Source organism: Mastomys coucha, unplaced genomic scaffold, assembly GCF_008632895.1.
Source record: "Mastomys coucha isolate ucsf_1 unplaced genomic scaffold, UCSF_Mcou_1 pScaffold23, whole genome shotgun sequence".
Lineage (NCBI taxonomy): Eukaryota > Metazoa > Chordata > Mammalia > Rodentia > Muridae > Mastomys > Mastomys coucha.
The window spans coordinates 35,911,377-35,931,123 of NW_022196906.1; the positions used below are offsets into that span (position 1 = coordinate 35,911,377).

Genomic DNA, 19,747 nt, shown 5'->3' on the forward strand with positions numbered 1-19,747 from the left:
ATGTTATGGCCCTGGGTTCCATTAGAGCTTGAGATGACCTTCTTCATCTTTCCTTTCTCTTGTGGCTACCCTAATCTTTGGATTTTCTCTCCCCTTTAATACCTCTCTATCGTAGAATCTGTAGACCTAGAAGAGATTCTAACAGGGGATTCAGTATTTATTCAAGTGGATTCCACACTCCGTCCCTCCCAGCTCTGGCAGGAGAAGCTCAGCACCACACTGTAGTACCCAGGAAAACCATTTGGCGAAGTCCCTGTGCAGTTGAAATGGACAGCGTATTCACCAGCCAGCACTTAGTTCCCACTGAGCTCCTCCCAGCTCCTCCTCCTCCTCCTCTCATCCCATTACATAGATCCATGAAGAAGGACTCTCACCCAGCTGCTAACATCTTTTAGGTGGTTCCTGTCTTTTCTGTAGAATTGTGATACAAGCATGGCTGGAGAGTCAAGTTCCCTTTGTACTAAATAGTGACAGTGACCACCATGCTTTTGACCTGTCCTATGTGTGTGCTCACATCGTTCTTACTCTCGAGTGCCTGCCAATGTTCCCCCATTCCCTTTGATGGGAGGCATTCATCGCTGACCCTCCTATTTTCTGAGAAACAAAATAAAAGTTCGTGGAGCTAGAAAGGGAAAGAGTCAAAAACTTCCTCCTGTGAGCTCCTCCGTGTGGATGATGACGCTAAGCCCTTGACTATTCCGCCAGAAGAAGGGCGATGTGACCATAGTCTGGCTGCCTAGTGACTAATAGTCCCCTGGCTCTTCTTGTCTTCAAAGTAAGTCTGTATCAAAACTTCTTGTAGAACCTAACGGGGGAGAAGCTGTGGCCCTGCCTTGGACCTCTGAGCTCAGACTTGCCTTTTAGTTGATCCAAGACTAAGAGTAGCTGCAATGTGGTCTTCTCCCCTGTGTGGACTTATTCCGAGCAGAACTGTAAGTGTACACAGTCACTGCAACTGAATAAAGCCACAAAAAGACACACACCAGATGTTGCCAGTGGTTATCTCTGGGATTACAAGGAAATCTCATTTTCTTCTTGGTGCTTTTAATTTTCCCCAAATTTCTATAATGGATACAAATTCCTTGTCTAATCCCCTTCTTACAAAGGAGCATTACTTAAAATGGTAAACCAGCTGGTTAAATAATTTCCTGATGTATACACTCAAATTTGCTGTCAAAAGGGGTCATGTAGAAGGCCTGTGTAATAAGGAATGATATGGAGTCAGGGACCCATCTCAATTTCTGCCTATTACTTGATGTGACCACAGGCAAATGTCCCTTAGATTCCTTGCTGCATCACAATATCAATACCCTGGTTAGAAGGGTTTGAGGATTAAGTGACTTTTAATGAGTGACCCTCAGAAGATGCCTAGTCCTTGGCAATTACATATTTAATGCTGTTCCTCAGTGCATCAGCGTTGCCATTGATCAAAAGATTTCTGGCTCACGTTGGAGTATTCTTCTCAGTCTTGAACATATTCCTTGCCACTATCCATGAACAGTTTCCTCTGTTGTGTTAGTTCTTGGGAACAGTCAAGCCGCTTAGAGCCTTCGGTATACTTCTGAAGCCAACAGCATGCTGTTCTTGCATTTCTTTACACTCCATGAAAACCACACATGTTCACACACATCCAGACGGCCCAGCCAGCAACCAGGACCAATCCATCCCCAGGTAATTAATTGGCTTGGCCTCTACCAGAAAGAGATAGAAAACTAAGTCTTAATTACAAATCCTCTCCCTTTGATCAGCCCTGAAGGCTTAAGGAACTGACTACAACCAAAGGGCAAATTACAGAAAAGTCTGATTTACATTTAAATCCGAGTCCTCACCTCCCCCCTCAAAGTTTGCTGATGTCAAGTTTTAAGTATCAAATAGCATTGTTTTCACACAGATGTTACCAAGCATTACTAGTTGTCATTTTGGCATTCAATAGGGTTATGGTATTACAATGGCAACATTAACATTTTCAAAAGTCTCTCACTATTGTTCTCTTGTAAATTGTTGCAGGTGGCTCATATCACCCTACACATCATTTTTAAGAAAACTCAATGGGTGCTAGTATCAAAGCCAGTGGGCTGAGTTATGAGATGGGTAGACACCTCCTCCGTCAGGGATGCTAATGGTCTCACACTGTCACTGCCCTAATTGGGAGATGCAGCAGTTCTGGGTATCACTGAGCCCACGGTAGTGAACAAAACAGACACTGAAAACCTCCCACAATGCACAAAGGGGTTTGATAAAATCATACTGACTTACTGCAAAGCAAAAGAATCTTCTATTTTTTTAAAGGTTTCATTGCTCTACCAACAATAAGAAAGATTATGTGTTATATAAATAGTTTGCAAAGAAGTCCAGGGGTATTTGTTTATTTATCCCTCTGAATTTTAAAATTTTCTAGTTGAAATGTTTCTAAAAATGTATGATCTGTGATTGTTAAAAGTACCTAAATAAAGTCAGGCATGGTAGCATACGCCTTGAACCCCAGCACTCAGAGGAGGAGGCATATGGATATCTGAGTTTGAGACCAGCCTGGTCTACAAAGTGAGTTCTACAGCTAGGGCTACACAGAGAGATCCTATCTCGAAAGAAAGAAAAAAAAAAAACAACCAAAACAAAGCAACAACAACAAAAAAGAGAATCTATATAGATGACATCACCCTTATGGATGGGACAAAATAGCATGTCCATTAACAGCACAGCTTAAGAATGAAGTTCAGTTAGCTCATCCTGACTGTCATGATACTATATGTAACAGTCTGGGGAAGCTAAGACTGTCTGTGACCCTCATACAGCTGAGGGTTGATTTTTCAGAACCCTGCCTTGCCACAGATAGCCACGCCTCTCTGCCCACCTCCTGCTAATAGCCACGCCTATCTCCAAGTTCCAGTTACGCTGGAAGTCCCACCTCCAGAGACTGAAGATGAAGCTGCTGATTGGGCCAAGTTGCTGATGAACTTGGGGGAAGGGGTTTTGCTTTACCTATCTACTTGTTTGTGTGTAACAAAGAGAATTCAATGAATGATGGTGGACTGAAAGCACACTATGTGTTGGTCTAATTTTTTCAAACCCTTCCCGCATTTTCGGTACCCTTAATTTTCAGGCCCTTTGACTCCCATTCCAGACGACCCATTCGTAAGTGTGGCCATGGGCGGCAACTGTCTTCGTTAAAGGAAAGATTCATACCTAAATCAAAGAATCATTTTCAGAATTAAAAGTGAAATGAATTAAATGGTTTAGTATATTAACTAACAAATATAGATTCAAAAGAAGAGAATCAGACTGGAGAGATGGGTTCAGTTGTTACAGCACTGACTGCTCTTTTAGAGGGCCTGGGTTCAATCCCCAGCACCCACATGGCAGCTCACTATGTATGATCTGTAACTCCAGATTCAGGGGATCTGATTTGTTCTTCTGGCTTCCTTGGGTATGCATGTGATGCACAGAAATACATGTAGGCAAAACACCATACACATGAAACTACATCTTAACTCAAATGTAGTTATTCTGTAAGTAGATAGGCTACTTAATATGTGAGACTAGACAGTCTAGACATGCTGAATGGCTCCAATAAGCTGTGTTGACCGGAATTCCCATCTAAGAAACTATTGTAATTCTAAGGCTTTTTGCCCTTCTATTAATGTCAGGGTTCTTGCATTTCCTTAGCATTTCTTCCTGGTTTCAATTTGCTGTAGGTTCAGTGGGAATGGGGGCTGGCATCACATGACCACAGCTGATAGATGAAGCCAGAACAGGGCACAAGTGCATAGAGATTTGTTCTTAAGAGTCAGAGAGTGCCTCCTCAGAGCCAAACATTGAAATCAATACATAGTAGGCAAGGTAATCTAGACATGAAATGACTCTCACGCCTTTCTATTCTGATGCAGTCTGGATGTCATTAATACCATCTATAGTGTCATATGGGAAGGAGGAACTGGTTTAAGAACAAAGCAGATGAGTCAAAGTGGCAGCCATTAATACTATCCCAGTCCGATCAGCTTTAGAGCCCACTGGCAAGACCTTTCCAATAGAAATGGCTGCAAGGAGCTACAACTTTAAGGGTCCAAGTGGAGTGAGCGTTTCCTGGTATAGGAGCCATAACTTGTTCACTATTTATTGGGCAATCACAAATTTAGCTCAGCTTCTTGCTTCTTCCTTTGTCCTTCACGCCTGCCCACTAAGTCATGCCTTGTCTATGAGTGGCTTCTTGGGCAGCTTTTCCCACAGTGGAAAGATAACATTGGCCTGTGACCTTAGATGGTGTGATGTTGCACACCAGGCTCATGAGGTTGCTTAGGGTGTGTTTGGCCAGGAGAAAAGAATACAGAAGCACATTACAAAGGCTTGAAAACTCAAGTTTAGGTCATAATCAGGTAAATTCACCCAGATAGCATATGTGCTTTGTATAGGTATGGCCCCCTAGACTCATGTGTTTGAAAGCTTGGATTATAGGGAGTAACCCTACTAGGATGTGATGCCTTGTTGGAATAGGTGTGGCCTTGTTTGGAGAAACTGTGTTACTGTGGAGATGGGCTTTGAGGTCTCATATATGCTCAAGCTACATCAAGTGTGGTACAGTTTCTCCCTGCTTTCTTCCGATTAAGATGTAGAACTCTCGTCTCCTCCAGCACCATGGCTGCCTGCACACTGCCATGCTTCCTATCATGATGATAATGGAGTAAACCTGTGAAAACTTTAAGCCAGCCCCAATTAAATGTTTTTCTTTATAAGAGTTGCTGTGGTCTCAAACTAAGAGAGCAGGATAGCCTTTGGGATTTTTTGGTACAATGTGTTGAAACATTGCCCTCATTCTGTCGCTGAATGACAGCTGAAATGACTGTTGTCATGGAGTTACAGAATTAAGGCCTAGTGTCAGAAGTACCTAATATTGAAGCTGGCTTAGCCATTCACTCTCCGTTTTCCTCTAAACCAGTGGTTCTCAACTTTACCAATGCTGTGACTCTTGAACACAGTTCCTCATGTTGTAATGGCCGCCCAGCCATAAAATTATTTTATGCTACTACATAACTGTCATTTTTCAACTCTCATGATTCATTATGTAAATGACTAATATACAGATGGTATTAGGCAACCCCTGTAAAAGGGTTGTTTGACCCCAAAGGACCCCAGCAAGCAGAATACATAGTTCCCGTTTCCTCTCTTTTTCTCACCCGTGAAACTGAAACAACTTCAGACTTTTGCTTTGGGTTCATGTCCATACACATGCAACATGCTAGAACTGCTAAAAATTTAGAAAACAACCTGTTCTGACCATCTCCTGATCCAGAGTTGTTAGTTGTTTGTTGCTCGGTAGTCCTTCAGAGATAAATCCAGTGTTTCCCTCTCAGGCTCACTGTGTGTAAGTTGTGTTCTCAGGCACCTGGCTCACCTGCACCTGCTGCACTTCTTTCTCACAGAGACAAAACTCACCTCCTTAACAGATTGTCCCATACGCAGTCACAGTTCTCAGCATGGCACTTGAGCCAACACCCCTATGGAATAATTCTATTTACTTCAAAGCAGCCACCACCACCCCTTCCCACTCATCAGTCAGCATAAGACACTGTGTTCTTCAAGGATCCGCCATCCAGAGACTAGTTCCTTAATAACAAAATTATCCCAGGTCTTAATGTTCTCTCCTCTATGACATAAATACCCTCTTCAAAGAGACAAATCGGCTGCTGCTTTGGGGACTGGGTTAAGCTATCTTTATTGCACTCAAAGAACAACTTTATGGCACACACAGTGGATATTTAAATAGGTGATAGCGGTGTCTTTATTTTTTTATTTTTATTTTTATTTTTTAAACCCAGTTAAATTTCTATTCAGTGAAAAAGGTTGACACCAAGACAAGAAAAAAAAATTATCTTAAAATTGTCCAACAACGTAGTAAAATCTTCAGCAGAAATCAGTGACTTGGAAACCTAGCTGAGGCAATTGAAGTTATAAATAACCTAATTTTACTTTGGAGAAAAACAAGTACACAGTGTTTCACTTTAAGTAAGAGCAGAACAGGCCTTTATTTTGCTGCAGATCCTTCTGACTTTGCCTATCGTGTTTAGTAAGTCTCAACAAGAGGCTTTAAATGAGGAGTGACATGGAATCGCTGAGGGCAATGATGTCCCACTCTGGCATTCATGCTCAGCCCATTGAAGTCATCACACACGAAACCAGTACCATTCTTGGGTTGTCACTCAGCTCTGGTGATTACATTTATAATATGGCTGCTCAAAATGAGTGGGCAGAAACACATGCAACTGGTCCTCCCTCCGCTCCATTCAGTGATGCTATTCTGACAATTCACTTCTTGTCTATGGAGCCAACAGTGCACATTTCCTGCAACCTCATCTGTATCTCTGTCTTGCATAGAAAGTAGTCTATATAAACTTAATGCTCTGGCTTTTATTACATAAAAGTAGTACCTGAAAGGCAGCACACACTCCAGCTAAGAAAAACATCACAGGAATGTCGAGATACACAATCCCGACAGAGGGAAGCTTCTGCAGAGTTTAGAGTCAATTCTTACAGCTGCAATGGGGATGACATTCAACTTAGATATATGTCTGAGTCTCTCCTGAGGGGACCCTTCACCTCTCTGCTGAGGAAAAGAGAATTCTCAGGAACTCACCATGGTCTTCTTTGTGGGACAGAGAACTAACATATGAGATGGGTTCGGAACCAGGGGACTAGGGTCTTGCTAGTTGTGCTGACCATCAGGGACATCTGAAGGCAAAGTGCATCAAAGAGACAGGGGTGCTTATCTGTAGGGGGCTCAACATACCATAGCTTTCCTAGCTCACCTCCAGATACCTACTGCCTTCTAAAGGGCCTATTGTATATGTTGGAGAGTATCATTCAATCTAGCAGGCCATCTGGATAGGAGAGAACAAAGGAGTGTTCCCAGCCAGCTTGTAGTTATACATAGTGATTCAATCAGAGGCAGAGCCTCAACAGTCACTCCCCCCCAAAGTCAGAGTGCTAGCCAGTTGCCTGGCAGCAGGCTGAGATCTCCAGCTTGCCAGGCATCAAGCAGTGACGGAAATTTCTCACCTGTCTCCTCAGATGTGGCCCCTCTCCAAGAGTCCTTGGAAGAACTCTACTCTGTCACTAAACCCACATAGACCCATGTCTCACAAATCTCAAAGGGTATTCAATATAGAAAAGAGAAAAAATCAGTTTCCACACAGTCTACAGGGAACAAAGTACCTGCCATTCCCTGTGAGGTGGAAACTTTCCAAGACTACACTTAGCTTGTTTTCACTTCCTATTGTCAGTCCAACCTCTGGACTCTTGCAGATGACAGGAATACATCAAAACCTCCACAAAGCAGAGGGGAACAGGAGTGCGTGCTTCAGAAGTTCACAAAAATATACAATTTACACATAGCTGCATCTATCTGCCTTGGTCTTCAGGACCTAAGCTCTTCTATTTATATAAAATACTCTAGCCTTAAACGGCTACATGTTTTCAAACAGCACAGTGCATCTTCCAAGGAGAGGGGTGGTGGTGGGTCTGTACAGTACTATGGATCAGCATCGGGAGGCCCTGGAGACTGGTTCTGATGCTTGGCAACAACTCACATTGCCTGCTGGAGACATATGCTCTGTGAAAAGGCTGCACTGAGGAATAATAGAAAATAATGCCTCATAGCCTTTCACACCAGCTTCTACAAATGCCACTGAAAACTTGGCAGGAAAAGAAAAGGAGAAAATATACTTTCCTAGTGATTCAATTCAATGGCTTGCCTCCCACCAGACTGTTAATCCTTCAGCTACTTAAAGACTTTATTTAAGTGGAAGTGGTAGGAAGGGAGGAACATTGAGCAAAACTTCAAAGCAAGACAAGATAAAGCTGAGGAAATCCCAGTCTGGAGGAAAAATCATGAAAAAGAGGTGAGAGGAAAGTAGAGGAAAAAAAATTGTAAGAAGACTCCTTATTCCTAGCATTTGACACCAGGAGCTATGGCCACATGGCACACTATCTACAGGTCAAAATGCTCATTTAATATACATATATATTCTAAGAAAAATTGGCTCTTATTTTCCAAACAACCCTTGGCTCAGGTAAACTGATACCCTATTGCCACCCAAGAATGATACTTCTAGTTAAAAGAAACTAAGCACTTGTGAGGCAGGATGCATTGCATGGGAAGGAGGCAGGTTTCACAAAACTTGCATATACAAAGCATGTGTTCAGAGGCATAACTTTGGGATATTCGCAGAGCTTGCCGCTTTTCCGCTGGGAGGAAATCCTCAGTGAGGTTGTTCATACAGCACAAGTCACGACAGGTTGGACATCGGTGCCTACAGGTCAGGCTGAAGGATGGGTTGAGGCCACAAGGGAGTCCGCAGAACTTTCAAGTGGCCGTTGACGTGATACAAAGGGATCAGGGAGCAGGGCTTGTTTAGACAACCATGGCAGTTCACAGAGAAAGCAAATGAACAAAGCTGCTGACGGAAAAGTCAAATGTTTAGATCTCCTCCATCCCTGGCGATACCTACAAACTCTCTATGGGGAGCTGGGGGCACAGGCTAGGGAGGCAGGAGGAACGGGAAGGGATCCAGAGAAGGCACAGACCAAATTCAAAAGGACTGCATATATCAGTATGGACTTTTGAGGATGAGTCAGTGGTTAAAACCCGATATAAAATTTTACATTTGAGATTCTTTGGTGGTGAGTAAAAACAAAAGGAAAACTCAAATTTAAAATGGAGACACGGCATACATTTGCAATGCATAACTATCATGGCACAGATCTAGAACTTTCTCCCACAACCACAGTAATTTTTTTTTTCAAATGACAATGATCCCAGTGTATAAGAAAGCAGTGTTATCACTTGGCAGCTTCCAGAGGTACACTTTGTACAGAGACATGCACAGTAAAAGCCCACTGATTCCTAGAAGACAGGGGCCTATGGCTTGCAGGGCTTCCCAGGTTACAGGGCAGATGAATTGGAATCTAGCAGTACCGTAGAATTCTCTTCTGCCAAAGACCTGTCCCTGACACACGAGCAAATAAGAAAAGACTGCTCCTGCTCCCCACCTCCACTCCATTGGGCAAGGAGCCCTTCACACATGGGGTTTCAGACAGCCACTAAAATATGGCTTTATACAGAGTCCCAATAAATTAACAAAAACAATAGCACAGAACCTTCCCCCACAAGACACCCACATACTTATGTAAACTAAACCCAAACGAGATGTAAAATCTGAGCAGTTTTCAAGGAGAATGTACTCCACCCATCACTCTCTCTTGAAGGTTTTATTAAATACATTTCTGTGTCTTAGAAAAATGAAAAAGAATGGTCAACTTAATGAAGCAAAATGATCTCACAGACTTAAAAGCATGCCCAGCAAGCACAGCCCTGTAAGACGACATCAATGTCAAATCAAATAATGTGGCTACTAAAATCAACCTGGTTTCAAGTTCACAGTTGATACTACAAAGTTTATTCATTCCTTCCTTTCCTTTTTTTTTTTTTTTTTTTTTTTTTTTTTTTTTTTTGTAGTTTTGGCCCATATAAAAATAACATATTGCAACTCAAAGTGCATCTTTTAAAATAAACCATCAACTATCTTTATCAAATAAAATATTTACACCATTTGGTTTCTAATGAGAAAAGCTCTTCACGCTATCACCATGGGGACATCGTCGGAGAATCCAGTAATCATGGGAGCATCTTCATCATCCTCTCCTGAAGATAAAACAGTCAAGGCCATGGTGAGTTCCGGCAGAGTTCTAAGTGGCCCACATGCCCCAACTCTGCCTGTGCCTGCTGAACCCCAGAGTGGCTTACCTGCACCATGTTCAGGTCACCCTCTCCCCATCCCTAGCGTGACCACACTAATTTAATAGTCATTTCGAGTAAAACCTGTAGAAAGGTGACTCTAATCTCCTACAGCTAAATGGGTGGGTTGGTCTCTCTTACTTGAGTTATCTCTGTCCAGATTTTTGAATCTGAACTGCTCTGAGGTAAAGGAGACTGGGGGGCCTTAAGAATTCTGAGGGCAGCTTCTCAGGCTTCCTGGCTGTCCCTTTGAGACTCTTGGTCTTAGCCTTTAGTGACTATTGAATGGCATCGTAATAGACCAACCCAAAGGAGCCGCCCTAGTCATCCAGGGTACTCTTGGTGCTTGCTGATTATCAAGAAAGGGAACAGAGAAGGCAAGGGAATACAGATGATCTCATAGGATCCCTGGAGTATAAAACACATTGCTGGATAAACAAAAGAGCAGCAACAACTAGCCTATAGGAGAAGTAGACCCACAGACTCACATCTGGTGCCTTGGTTTTGGGGGAAGCTTTTCCCACATCCTCTATATTACATGACCTGGCTCTTAACTCTGTCAGTTTAGGGCTGGCAGCATGCAAGGATTTCTCCTAGGGATCCAAAGCTTCCCTTTCCCCTTACTGTGCATAATAACCCCTCAGAGTAAGAAGCCCGGACAGGCTGCACTAGCCGTGGAGAAAGGTGTGGCTAACTGAAGGGCTTCACGTAGAAGTTGACCAGAGATGTGCTACTTTTGTTCTGAAGCCCTCCAGAAGAAGGATTAGACCAGTGTCAGGTGGACATTTTTGAGGGTTGTTTTGAAATTTGGGGAGCACTCAAACCCAGGGCCCAGCACTCCCTCTCACTTTTCCCGTTTTGGGCCAGGACTATACAACTACAGAAAATGTGGTGTTGGCAAAGATACCAAGAGTGGGGGCACTGGAGAGACCCCTGTCCTGAAAGGATGTACTGAGTGTTCTCCATTTGGTGGTGTTCCTTTGCCCCTGGATCACCCCTCCCCCCGGTTACTTACCTAAGTCATCCCCAGAAGAGAAGATGGCCGAGCCCAGCCTGGAGCTGTAGTGGCTGTTGGCAAAAGCAGTGAAGCTGCTCTGTAAGCGGCGGTGCTTTGTGTAGAGGATGGCAAAGCCGACACCCAAGCTCAGCAGGATCAGGAACAGGATAGGAACCACCACAGCTGCAACGTCAGTAGACCTGGCAGCCTGGACCACTGCCCTATCTCCACCTGTGGAGGCAACAAATCCCTGCCAGTGAGCCTCCTACCTGAAGGCCAGCCAGAAAAGGCTGGACCAGGCAACTTCTCCATGCCCCGCCCACCCGCCAAAATAGAAAAGGAGAAAAAAAAAAAAAATCCCAGTGTTTAGAAGGGTTCCAATAAACCAGCTTGCTTTTCTTGTGTGACATGGTCCAGCACATGTGTGAAGGCTTATGTTTCCCAAGTACTTACCATGAGTCTGTAGACCGTGGGCCTTGCACATGCAAATACAGTAATTACATTAGACTCCTAATCACTGCCTTGTTGGTTATTTAGATAATCTCTTGGAAGGGAGACCTTTGTTGGGGCATCAACGCTGATTTCATTAGCATTATTACTTAAGGCCGCTTGCTTGCCTTACATAAGAGGATGTGAAATCAGACCACTAATTAACGAGATTGCAATTATTTCCCCTACTTGGCACCAAAGTCACTCTACATTGCAATTACCTGAAGCTCCGTTAAGTGATATAAACGAGATTCCTTTACTGCAGCAGTGACTCAACAGCTCATGAAGTTTTATGGGTTTTTTTTTCCCCTCTTTAAGTACAAAAACAGAAACAATGTTTCCATATACAGCTGACATTTTTAAAAGCTCACTCCTAAGACACTCAACTGTCTATAATCTGACAGTGATGCTGCCTTCTCAAGGTCTTAAACAAATCTTTAGATGGCTCACTGATAGATCTGGTACATAAAGGGGCTCTGAAGAACGGCCAGTCCCTACTCTTCAGCTCCACACCTGTTGTAGTAGGGGCCATTCATTGTCTTGAAAGTGAGTAAATATCTCTCATTACAGATCTTGGGGCTAGTCTAAACTTGGGGCAGGGAAATGGAGGTCTGGAATCAGTTTTAGCAAAGGAGGCAGTCTTTCCTTAGGCATAGTCTCTACAGACCTTGCAGTTGTTTCCTGGTATGGGGGGTGGGGGCAGGTTCCACAGAGAAAGCAGGGATTCAGACAGACAGAATGCCCATTAAAATGGACCAGAGAACAGCCATTTCTTGTGGGTTTAATCTAGCAATTAGTATATATATGCTCTCTAAATTTCAGTATATATGCTCTCTAAATTTCTTTCCTTTTCTAACCAGGAAATTAACATTAATATTTTCCAGCTTATCCCAGATGGTAAGGTGGTAAATTAAAGAAATCCTTTCTGGGTGGAGCTTGGAGGAGTGGCTGGACCTCTGAGATCCTAATCAGCTTGGCTCCCTAAAAGCAGCTGTCGGGGAACCTCATGACCGTTTTTTTCCAATGAGTATTGCACAGACTAATAAGTGGTTTTGCTTAAAACCAGGGCTTATTTAGGAGAAAGTCTATTATCAAGGGTCTTGCCGTTTGTTTTCTGTAAGACCTTCCCAGGGCCTTGACTCTGCCATGACTCTCCAGAGTGAGGCAGAGGAAGGAAGTGTCCACTCTGAGAGAGTTTACTCAGGAAGTGCTAACAGTACAAGATGGGGTGAGCTAATGACCTGGAGAATTACAGGTCTATTAGCATCCTGAAGGCCAAACTCCTGCTCATGTAGCCTGATGCTAGTCTTCCTTGTCACCTTGATTGAATTTACTCCATCCTATCAAAGACTGCGATATATTTCTGGGTGTTTCTGTGAGGGTCTTTCAGAGGAAGTAAGTGAGGGGAAAGACCTATCTTTAATGTAGGTGGCACTGTCCTCATAGGCTTGAGGCTTGGAGGTAACGGAGGAGGAAAAGGAAAGAGCTATGCACCAACAGTCAACTTCTGCCTCCTAAATGCTAATGAGCCCTAGGCAGCTGGCTCGGGCTCTAGCTGCTGTGCTTTCTTCTCTGTGATGGACTATATCTCCCTAAACCACCAGCCAAATCCTTCCACTCTCAACTGGCTTCTTGTATCATATCTAGTCATAGTAACAAGAAAAAAAGTAACTAATACACCACTCAATGGACTACCTTGTAATCACAGTACCATGGGTGGTTCAAGATGTATTTATCAACTACATCAGTACTCAGCTAAGTTGGCGCCTAAGTGACTTTCTCTGGCACACAGGCAGTACTTGAAATACGTTTTAGAAAGGTTAGCAGAAAAACCATCAGGTGCGTCTTCTTCCTCAGAACAGGACCCAGGGAGGACGGCCACAGGGAGACTCACCTGAGCTCAGTTCATCATACAGCAGCACAGCAGGCTCCCCACAGATCTGGCTACCAAAGAGACATCGTGCTTGGACTGTGAAAGTGTAATTATGACCCATCTTCAGGTTGGACACTTTAAAGAAGTTGTCAGTCGTATTCCCGAGGTAAGCGGTGAGGTTCACGGCACTGTCAAACATGTGTATCTCGTAGCCCTGTAAACAAGCACACACTGGACCACTCAGGTTTGAATAAGGGACCTGATGGTTTCTGTCACTAGCTCCAGCTTATAGGGGAGACCTTACTGCAGGCTTTTATGGATGCTAATATACTTCAGTTTTCTTGCTAGTTCTTTCAATGATGATTGTGATATTAAATTCAAAAAACAGGACTTACTCTGTTATTACAACGTCATAAGAGGAAGTGCAAGGTATGACCATAGGAGAACCATCTCAAACATCACATACTCAAAATTCCGGGCGGCAGCTGCTTTGTCCAGCAATACTAATGCCTCAAAGAGCACGGGCATCTCAGTGATACTTCGCAGTAAGGGATCTGACTAGTGGCACCCCCTGGTGGCAGAGGGTGCAGGCAAGATCAGGGACATGCAGTCAGAAAGGGAGGTAGGCACCTCCCTACCACAGAGTATTGGAAGACCGCTGTCATTCATTTCTCATCTCCTTGCTTTCTAGCTCTTTCTAGCCTGATCCCAGAGCCAGACAGCCTGATGCACTTAAGACACCGAAGCACTTAAAGCAGGTTGCGGGCTTAGAAGCACTAAGATTTTTTCTGATTATCTTTCTAAAACACATTTCAACCTGCTTAAATGCTTCTAAGGAGGGCAGGATGAAATAATCTCTCCCCTCGTGGCCTCAGGAAATCCCTGACTGTCGTGCTAGGAAAGTGATGGGCCAGACCCCAGATGCCAGCTAGGAACAGGCTGGTGGTCAGGTTCTCTGCTGCCCTCCAAACCTTCCAGGGCCGTACTCTGTCCCCATTGGAGCCCACCACATTGTCAGTCTCTGTTCTTACTCCATGGACCCGTCTCTAATGCTAAGCCAGGATGAGAGAGGTCATCTCACAATACCTGTGCCTACACCCTCCATTAGAAACGGAACCCCGACTTGTACTGTCAACCCAAAGCTGGGCTTCTGTTGCCCAGGTAGGCTCCCCTAGTGGCAACCGGGTGCCAAGCTGGGCTTCCCAACACCTGCCAGGCATCCTCCACCCACACCTCTTCTTTCAAGCTAGTAGTCAGTATTTACCATCTGGTGGGAATCCAGTGTGGAACGTTTGTAAAATACGTAACAATGAAACAATGGAAAATGATACAAGGTATACATGCCACCTCTACTTCCTGTTAGACATTTATGTTTCTTCCTCCTATCATGAAGTAGACTATATCAAATTTTTAATGCATTGCTCTTCTCAGAGTAAAATCTTAGAATAACTAGATCAGGGAATATGAACAACTCAGTGTTTCTGATAAGTATTACCAAAGAGCCTTCCAGAACTTTGAACTAACTTGAACTCCCAGAGCATCATTCCCAGCTGCCTCCCACACGAGGGCTACTCCGGCAAAGATACTTGCAGCTCCATGTTTTCGTCATTAGCTTGTTAGGGCTGTTCTTTTTCTGCTCATGGCTGCTGGAATACCCTTACTGTTCAGTACACTTTTCAACATTAGAGTATTTCTGGGTGGATTTGATATTCTTAAGGAAATTTACCACATAGATATCAGAGATTCGGGAGCTGTGAGAAGTCTCACAGATGGTGAGGACTTCCAAGGTCCTGAGCCTGGCTCTCATACTATACTGCGTTACACCCTTGGGCTCATTGCCCTCACTGTTCCTCCAGGTGATGGTAGCTGGATCCTCATAGCCATGTGTGTGCTTTCACACTCTGCTTTCAAGAGGACCAAGCCAGCTCCACTAATAATGAGTCCACCCTCCTAGGTAAATCACTTGGATTTCACTCCTCCTTCCTTCCCATGGTGAACAGAATACTGGCCTGCCAATAGCAAAATAAAGGTATTTTTTCAGAAGCCAACAAAGTATCTTCATGTACTTCTTGCTCCTTCTAATTATTTGGGAGAGACCGTGGCAAGGTGCTAGGTTGAGATTGTGGCTCAGTTTCCTGGTGCTGGAACCATAGTCTAGCTGTCAAAGGGTCAAGAAAGGGAGGGGCACTTGTCCAGCTTCAGGAAGCACCATGAATCCCCCACTCATTGTTTTCTTCTGAGGACATGGGTGTGGCTAGTAAGTGTTGAGTGTAGGCATTCTTGAGCTTAATATAAACATTTCACTCATCAGTATATAGTCCTTGCATTCTCATGGCCACTACTGCCCAGCGCTTTCCTTCCTTCTTCAGGCTATCTGCCAGCCTGTTGTTAATCAACCCATCTCTAAAGCAGAGTTATGGTAGCTAGGGGTCCAGAGTCATTGAGGCAGCAAGAGGCACTTACCCTGGTTTCATTGAACTGCTTTTCCTTCAAAGCTAGGCTTTTCCAAAAGAGGAGAACGTGGTCATTTTCTGTTATGATTTTTAAGGCATCAGGTGCTGATAACGAAACTGAGAGTATAAAATTAAGCAAGTTGCCGTTAGTAGACATGCACCAGAACTTTTGTTTCCTCATCTAAAAAAAGGCTAAAAATCACTCCCAGCTCCAAGGGCTGGAGAATGAAGATAAAACACAGATACTGCTCAGTATGGCCCTAGTTGTCATTGTTATTAGTCCTTTAACTTGGATGGTATGTAAAATTATAGTCCCTGGGAATTGAGGCCAGACAAGAGTAGATGGTGGGCAAAGGCAGCAAGGAACAAGGAGGGAGAAGAAGTTATGTCTGGACACAGGGCCCTGAGGGGGACATGAAGATAGTCCCAGTCCACCACATCATCACTAGGCTAATTGGGTCTGGACCCCCGTGACAACAGCTAATACTGCTTGCTGCTACGGAGGCAGCTGAGTTCATGACTCAGTCCTTGGATAGGAGCCTAACTGACTGTCTAGCCCACAGCCTTGTTACCCTCCATCCTACCTGCTTGATCAATAAGAGGACGATTGTCAGCTGGCAAATGCTGTCACGTTTCTTAACTCTCTTGAACATGTCTCTTGTAAGACATACCAAGGGAGGGTGAAAAAGACTCAGAGGTTGGATGTAATTCATTGGTAGAGTGCTTGCCTAGCACTCTAGACACTCTGAGTTTAAATCCTCGAATTGTGTATATATATATGTATATAAATACATATATATGTGTGTGTATGTATATATATATATATGCATGTATATACATGTATATGTATATACATATGAGAACATATGATATCTGTGTTCATATATATACATATATATGATATATGTATGCATTCTCTTATTTTTTTGTATTCTTGAAGTCTTTTGTAAATATATATTATCTATTTGTCATGTTATATTGTATATAAATATATGTATATATTTATATACATGTATTTATATATATTTATATAGAGAGTCTTTCTCAGCCCATTGAGCCATAGTCCCCTTACCACAGTCCCAGGAAAACCCACATCCCTGCCTGGGTCTGCTGTAGCATGGACAGAGAAGGAGAGTGCTTGTGTGTCTTAAGATGCTATGACTCTCCTCTATGCCCAGGCTGCAGTGATGTGGTCGCTTACTGTGTAGCAAGGCTTACCTGTGGTGATTTTTATGCTGGAATCCTTGCTCATGTTTCCCAGCTGGACAATGATATGGTATTTCCCTCCAGGTTCCAGCTTGCTAAGGCTGTACTCCACAGTACTGTTGCGGGATCTGACTTTGTAGCTCCTGTCTGTTTTTCTGATCAGATCTTTCACTGCAATGGCGTAGAGCTAAGACAGACGGAGGGAGGTTCTAAGTTACTACTTTACTTTGAAGCCCTTTACTTTGACCAGCTACTGATTACTAATAATACTTTACACAATGCAAATACCATTGTTTTAGTCATTGCTGTGGAGAGACATCATGGCCAAGGCCACTCTTATAAAAGAAAGCATTTACAGTTTCAGAGGTTAGACCATGATCACCATGGTAGGAAGCATGGCTGTACAAACAGTACTGAAGCACTAGCTGAGAGCTTTACTTCCTGATTCCCGAACCTCCTGAAACCTCAAGGCTCACCTGTAGTGACACACTTCTTCCAACAAGGCCACACCTTCTAAACCTTCTAATCCTTTCAAACAGTTATATTCCTTGGTGACTGAATACTCAAATATATGAGCCTGGGGGGGGGCATTCTTATTCAAACTGCCACAGTCATGGGACAGTTAACCTATCCTCACTGAAGGAATAATAACAAGAGACAATGTCTGTGTGTGCTCCCTACAGATACAACTCTTTTTCATATTCTCCCAACATATAGCTAGCTGAATAAACAGATATGGAACTCAGGTACAGGACAGACTATTCTGAACCTCAAAGTTGTAATGCCTTTGGGAAAAACTTAATGCCCTTTAGAAAGTCTTTGGAACAGCCAGGGTCCACCTTATAACAAGTATGCATGCTCAGAACTTCACGCATAAGTATCAGCTAGATGACAAGTGGGAAGGGAATGGAAAGAAAAAAAAGGAAAGATAAAGAAAGGAGAAAGGAAGATAAGAAAAAGGAAAGAAGAAGGAAACAGGAAACCAGGACTGTGCAAAAGGAAGAGGAGGGAGTGAAAAGCCAGAAGGAAAGTGAAATACTTTAAGGAAAGCCACATTTATTGTGGCTTTAGAAGCTCGGCTTCTGTCTCTTCATCCCGTCAACAGCTTCTGGACACTGTCAGAGGGAAAGCCATGAATGAGATGTTCAACCCCAGATCTAAAGCACAAAGAGCCCCACCTGCTCTCTCCCAAGCCACTTCTCATACAGAGAGTACAGAGAGAAGGGCACACATAGGATGCCCAGGTACTTGGCCACTAGGAAGGATATGAGACTCAGCAGCCAAGACACTGTCTGGATGTAGTGGGCAAGGGACAGAAGTTACAGCAGTCCAGAATAAGGAACAGTGGAGGTATTTCTAGGATTGGTGCCTTGAACTTTTATTTTTAGCAAGGGATAGCAAACTCTCTGGAAAAATCTAGATGGTGGGTATTTTAGGCATTGAAGGGCTTAGGACCTCAACCACAAATAATCCTATTGCTAGTGGCACAAAACCAGACACAGGTCTTAAGTAAGCAGATGGGTGTGCCCTAGTTCCAATTAAATATTAATTAAAAAAAAATCATCCATAGGCTGGATTTGGCCTGAAGGTCTTCATGCACTGAGCTCTGATTAATGAAGGAGATGTGGGTAGGTGAGAAAGGATCAAGAAATATGGTGGCAGGAAATGATGGAGGAGGGCCAACTCAGAAGGGGTCCCTGTGAAGGTCTGTCATTGACCACACAGACATAGGGGCAAGGCCTGTGTTACCTGTTACAGTGCCAGACACTTTCCACCACATTCCCCTCTCCCAAAGCAAACCAAAAATAGGCGCAGCAGCCCTCACGCACGCAGGCACGCATGCACGCACGCACGCACGCCTTGCCGACTCACCAAGTCCTGGTCAGGAGAGTCATAGGGTGATTCCCACTTGATGACTGCGGAGGTTTTGCCTATTTGGACCGCGTGCAGGTGCCGAGGTGGAAGTCTGCTGTCTGGGATCATCTTTACTACAACGTAGTCAGAAGATGGCCCTTGGTAAGGGATCAACACCCGGACCTAGGGCCCAAGCACACACAGGAAAAACAATAACACACAGGCTCATACAACCTGTGTTAAACTGCTTTTCAATAAGCTAATGACACAGGATCACAATTAAAATTTGATTAGCACAAAATAATATAAAATAGTTCCCTGACCAGAAATGCCCTAGACATATATGTAAGCACGCACGCACATACACACATACACAGGGATATGTGTGTGTGTGCAGCCTATCTGTAAAAATCTTTTGTACACAATTATGCTTTCCCTCCTAAAAATTAATAATATGGATTTGGATTTTTTCCCATATGGGTACATCCATCACTACCTTCTTTTGGACAGTTGATCTATATTCTATTCCATGGATTAAGCTGTAATTTATTTTACCAATTTTTTTCTTGAAAGATTTAAGTTATATTAGATCTTTTGTACTCATAAGTAATACTGGCCAGCCCGCTAGCTTCATGTGTTTCCTTAACTTTGCACATGTTAGAGTCATCTGGAAAGAGGGAACATCAGGTGAGAAGTTCTCTCCATCACTTAGCCTGTGGGAAAGTCTCTGGGGGCATTTTCTTGATTGACAATAGATGTGACCAGCCCACTGTTGGCAGTACCACCCTGGGCAGGTGGTCCTGGGTTCTATAAGAAAGAAAGCATCAGCTCCTGCCCCTGCATCAGCTCCTGCCCCTGCATCAGCTCCTGCCCCTGCATCAGCTTCTGCCCCTGCATCAGCTCCTGCCACTACATCAGCTCCTGCCCCTGCATCAGCTCCTGCCCCTGCCCCTGCATCAGCTCCTGCCCCTGCATCAGCTCCTGCCCCTGCATCAGCTCCTGCCTCTGCATCAGCTCCTGCCTCTGCATCAGCTCCTTCCCCTGCATCAGCTCCTGCCTCTCCATCAGCTCCTTCCCCTGCATCAGCTCCT

The 19,747-nt window shown here is 43.9% G+C and overlaps 1 protein-coding gene across 1 annotated transcript in view; it reads right to left on the bottom strand.

The window, feature by feature from the left end:
* Positions 1–5,682: 5,682 nt before the first annotated feature.
* Positions 5,683–19,747, bottom strand: part of Sorl1 (sortilin related receptor 1) — a 163,470-nt gene continuing 149,405 nt past the window's right edge. Inside the window, exons 43-48 of the mRNA XM_031345625.1 lie at positions 18,675–18,839; positions 16,815–16,989; positions 15,607–15,713; positions 13,165–13,357; positions 10,800–11,012; positions 5,683–9,691 (exon numbers count right to left, since the gene is read on the bottom strand). Of these exons, the coding sequence (XP_031201485.1) occupies positions 9,624–9,691; positions 10,800–11,012; positions 13,165–13,357; positions 15,607–15,713; positions 16,815–16,989; positions 18,675–18,839 (921 nt within the window). The 3' untranslated portion in view covers positions 5,683–9,623. The remainder of the gene's footprint in view (positions 9,692–10,799; positions 11,013–13,164; positions 13,358–15,606; positions 15,714–16,814; positions 16,990–18,674; positions 18,840–19,747) is intronic.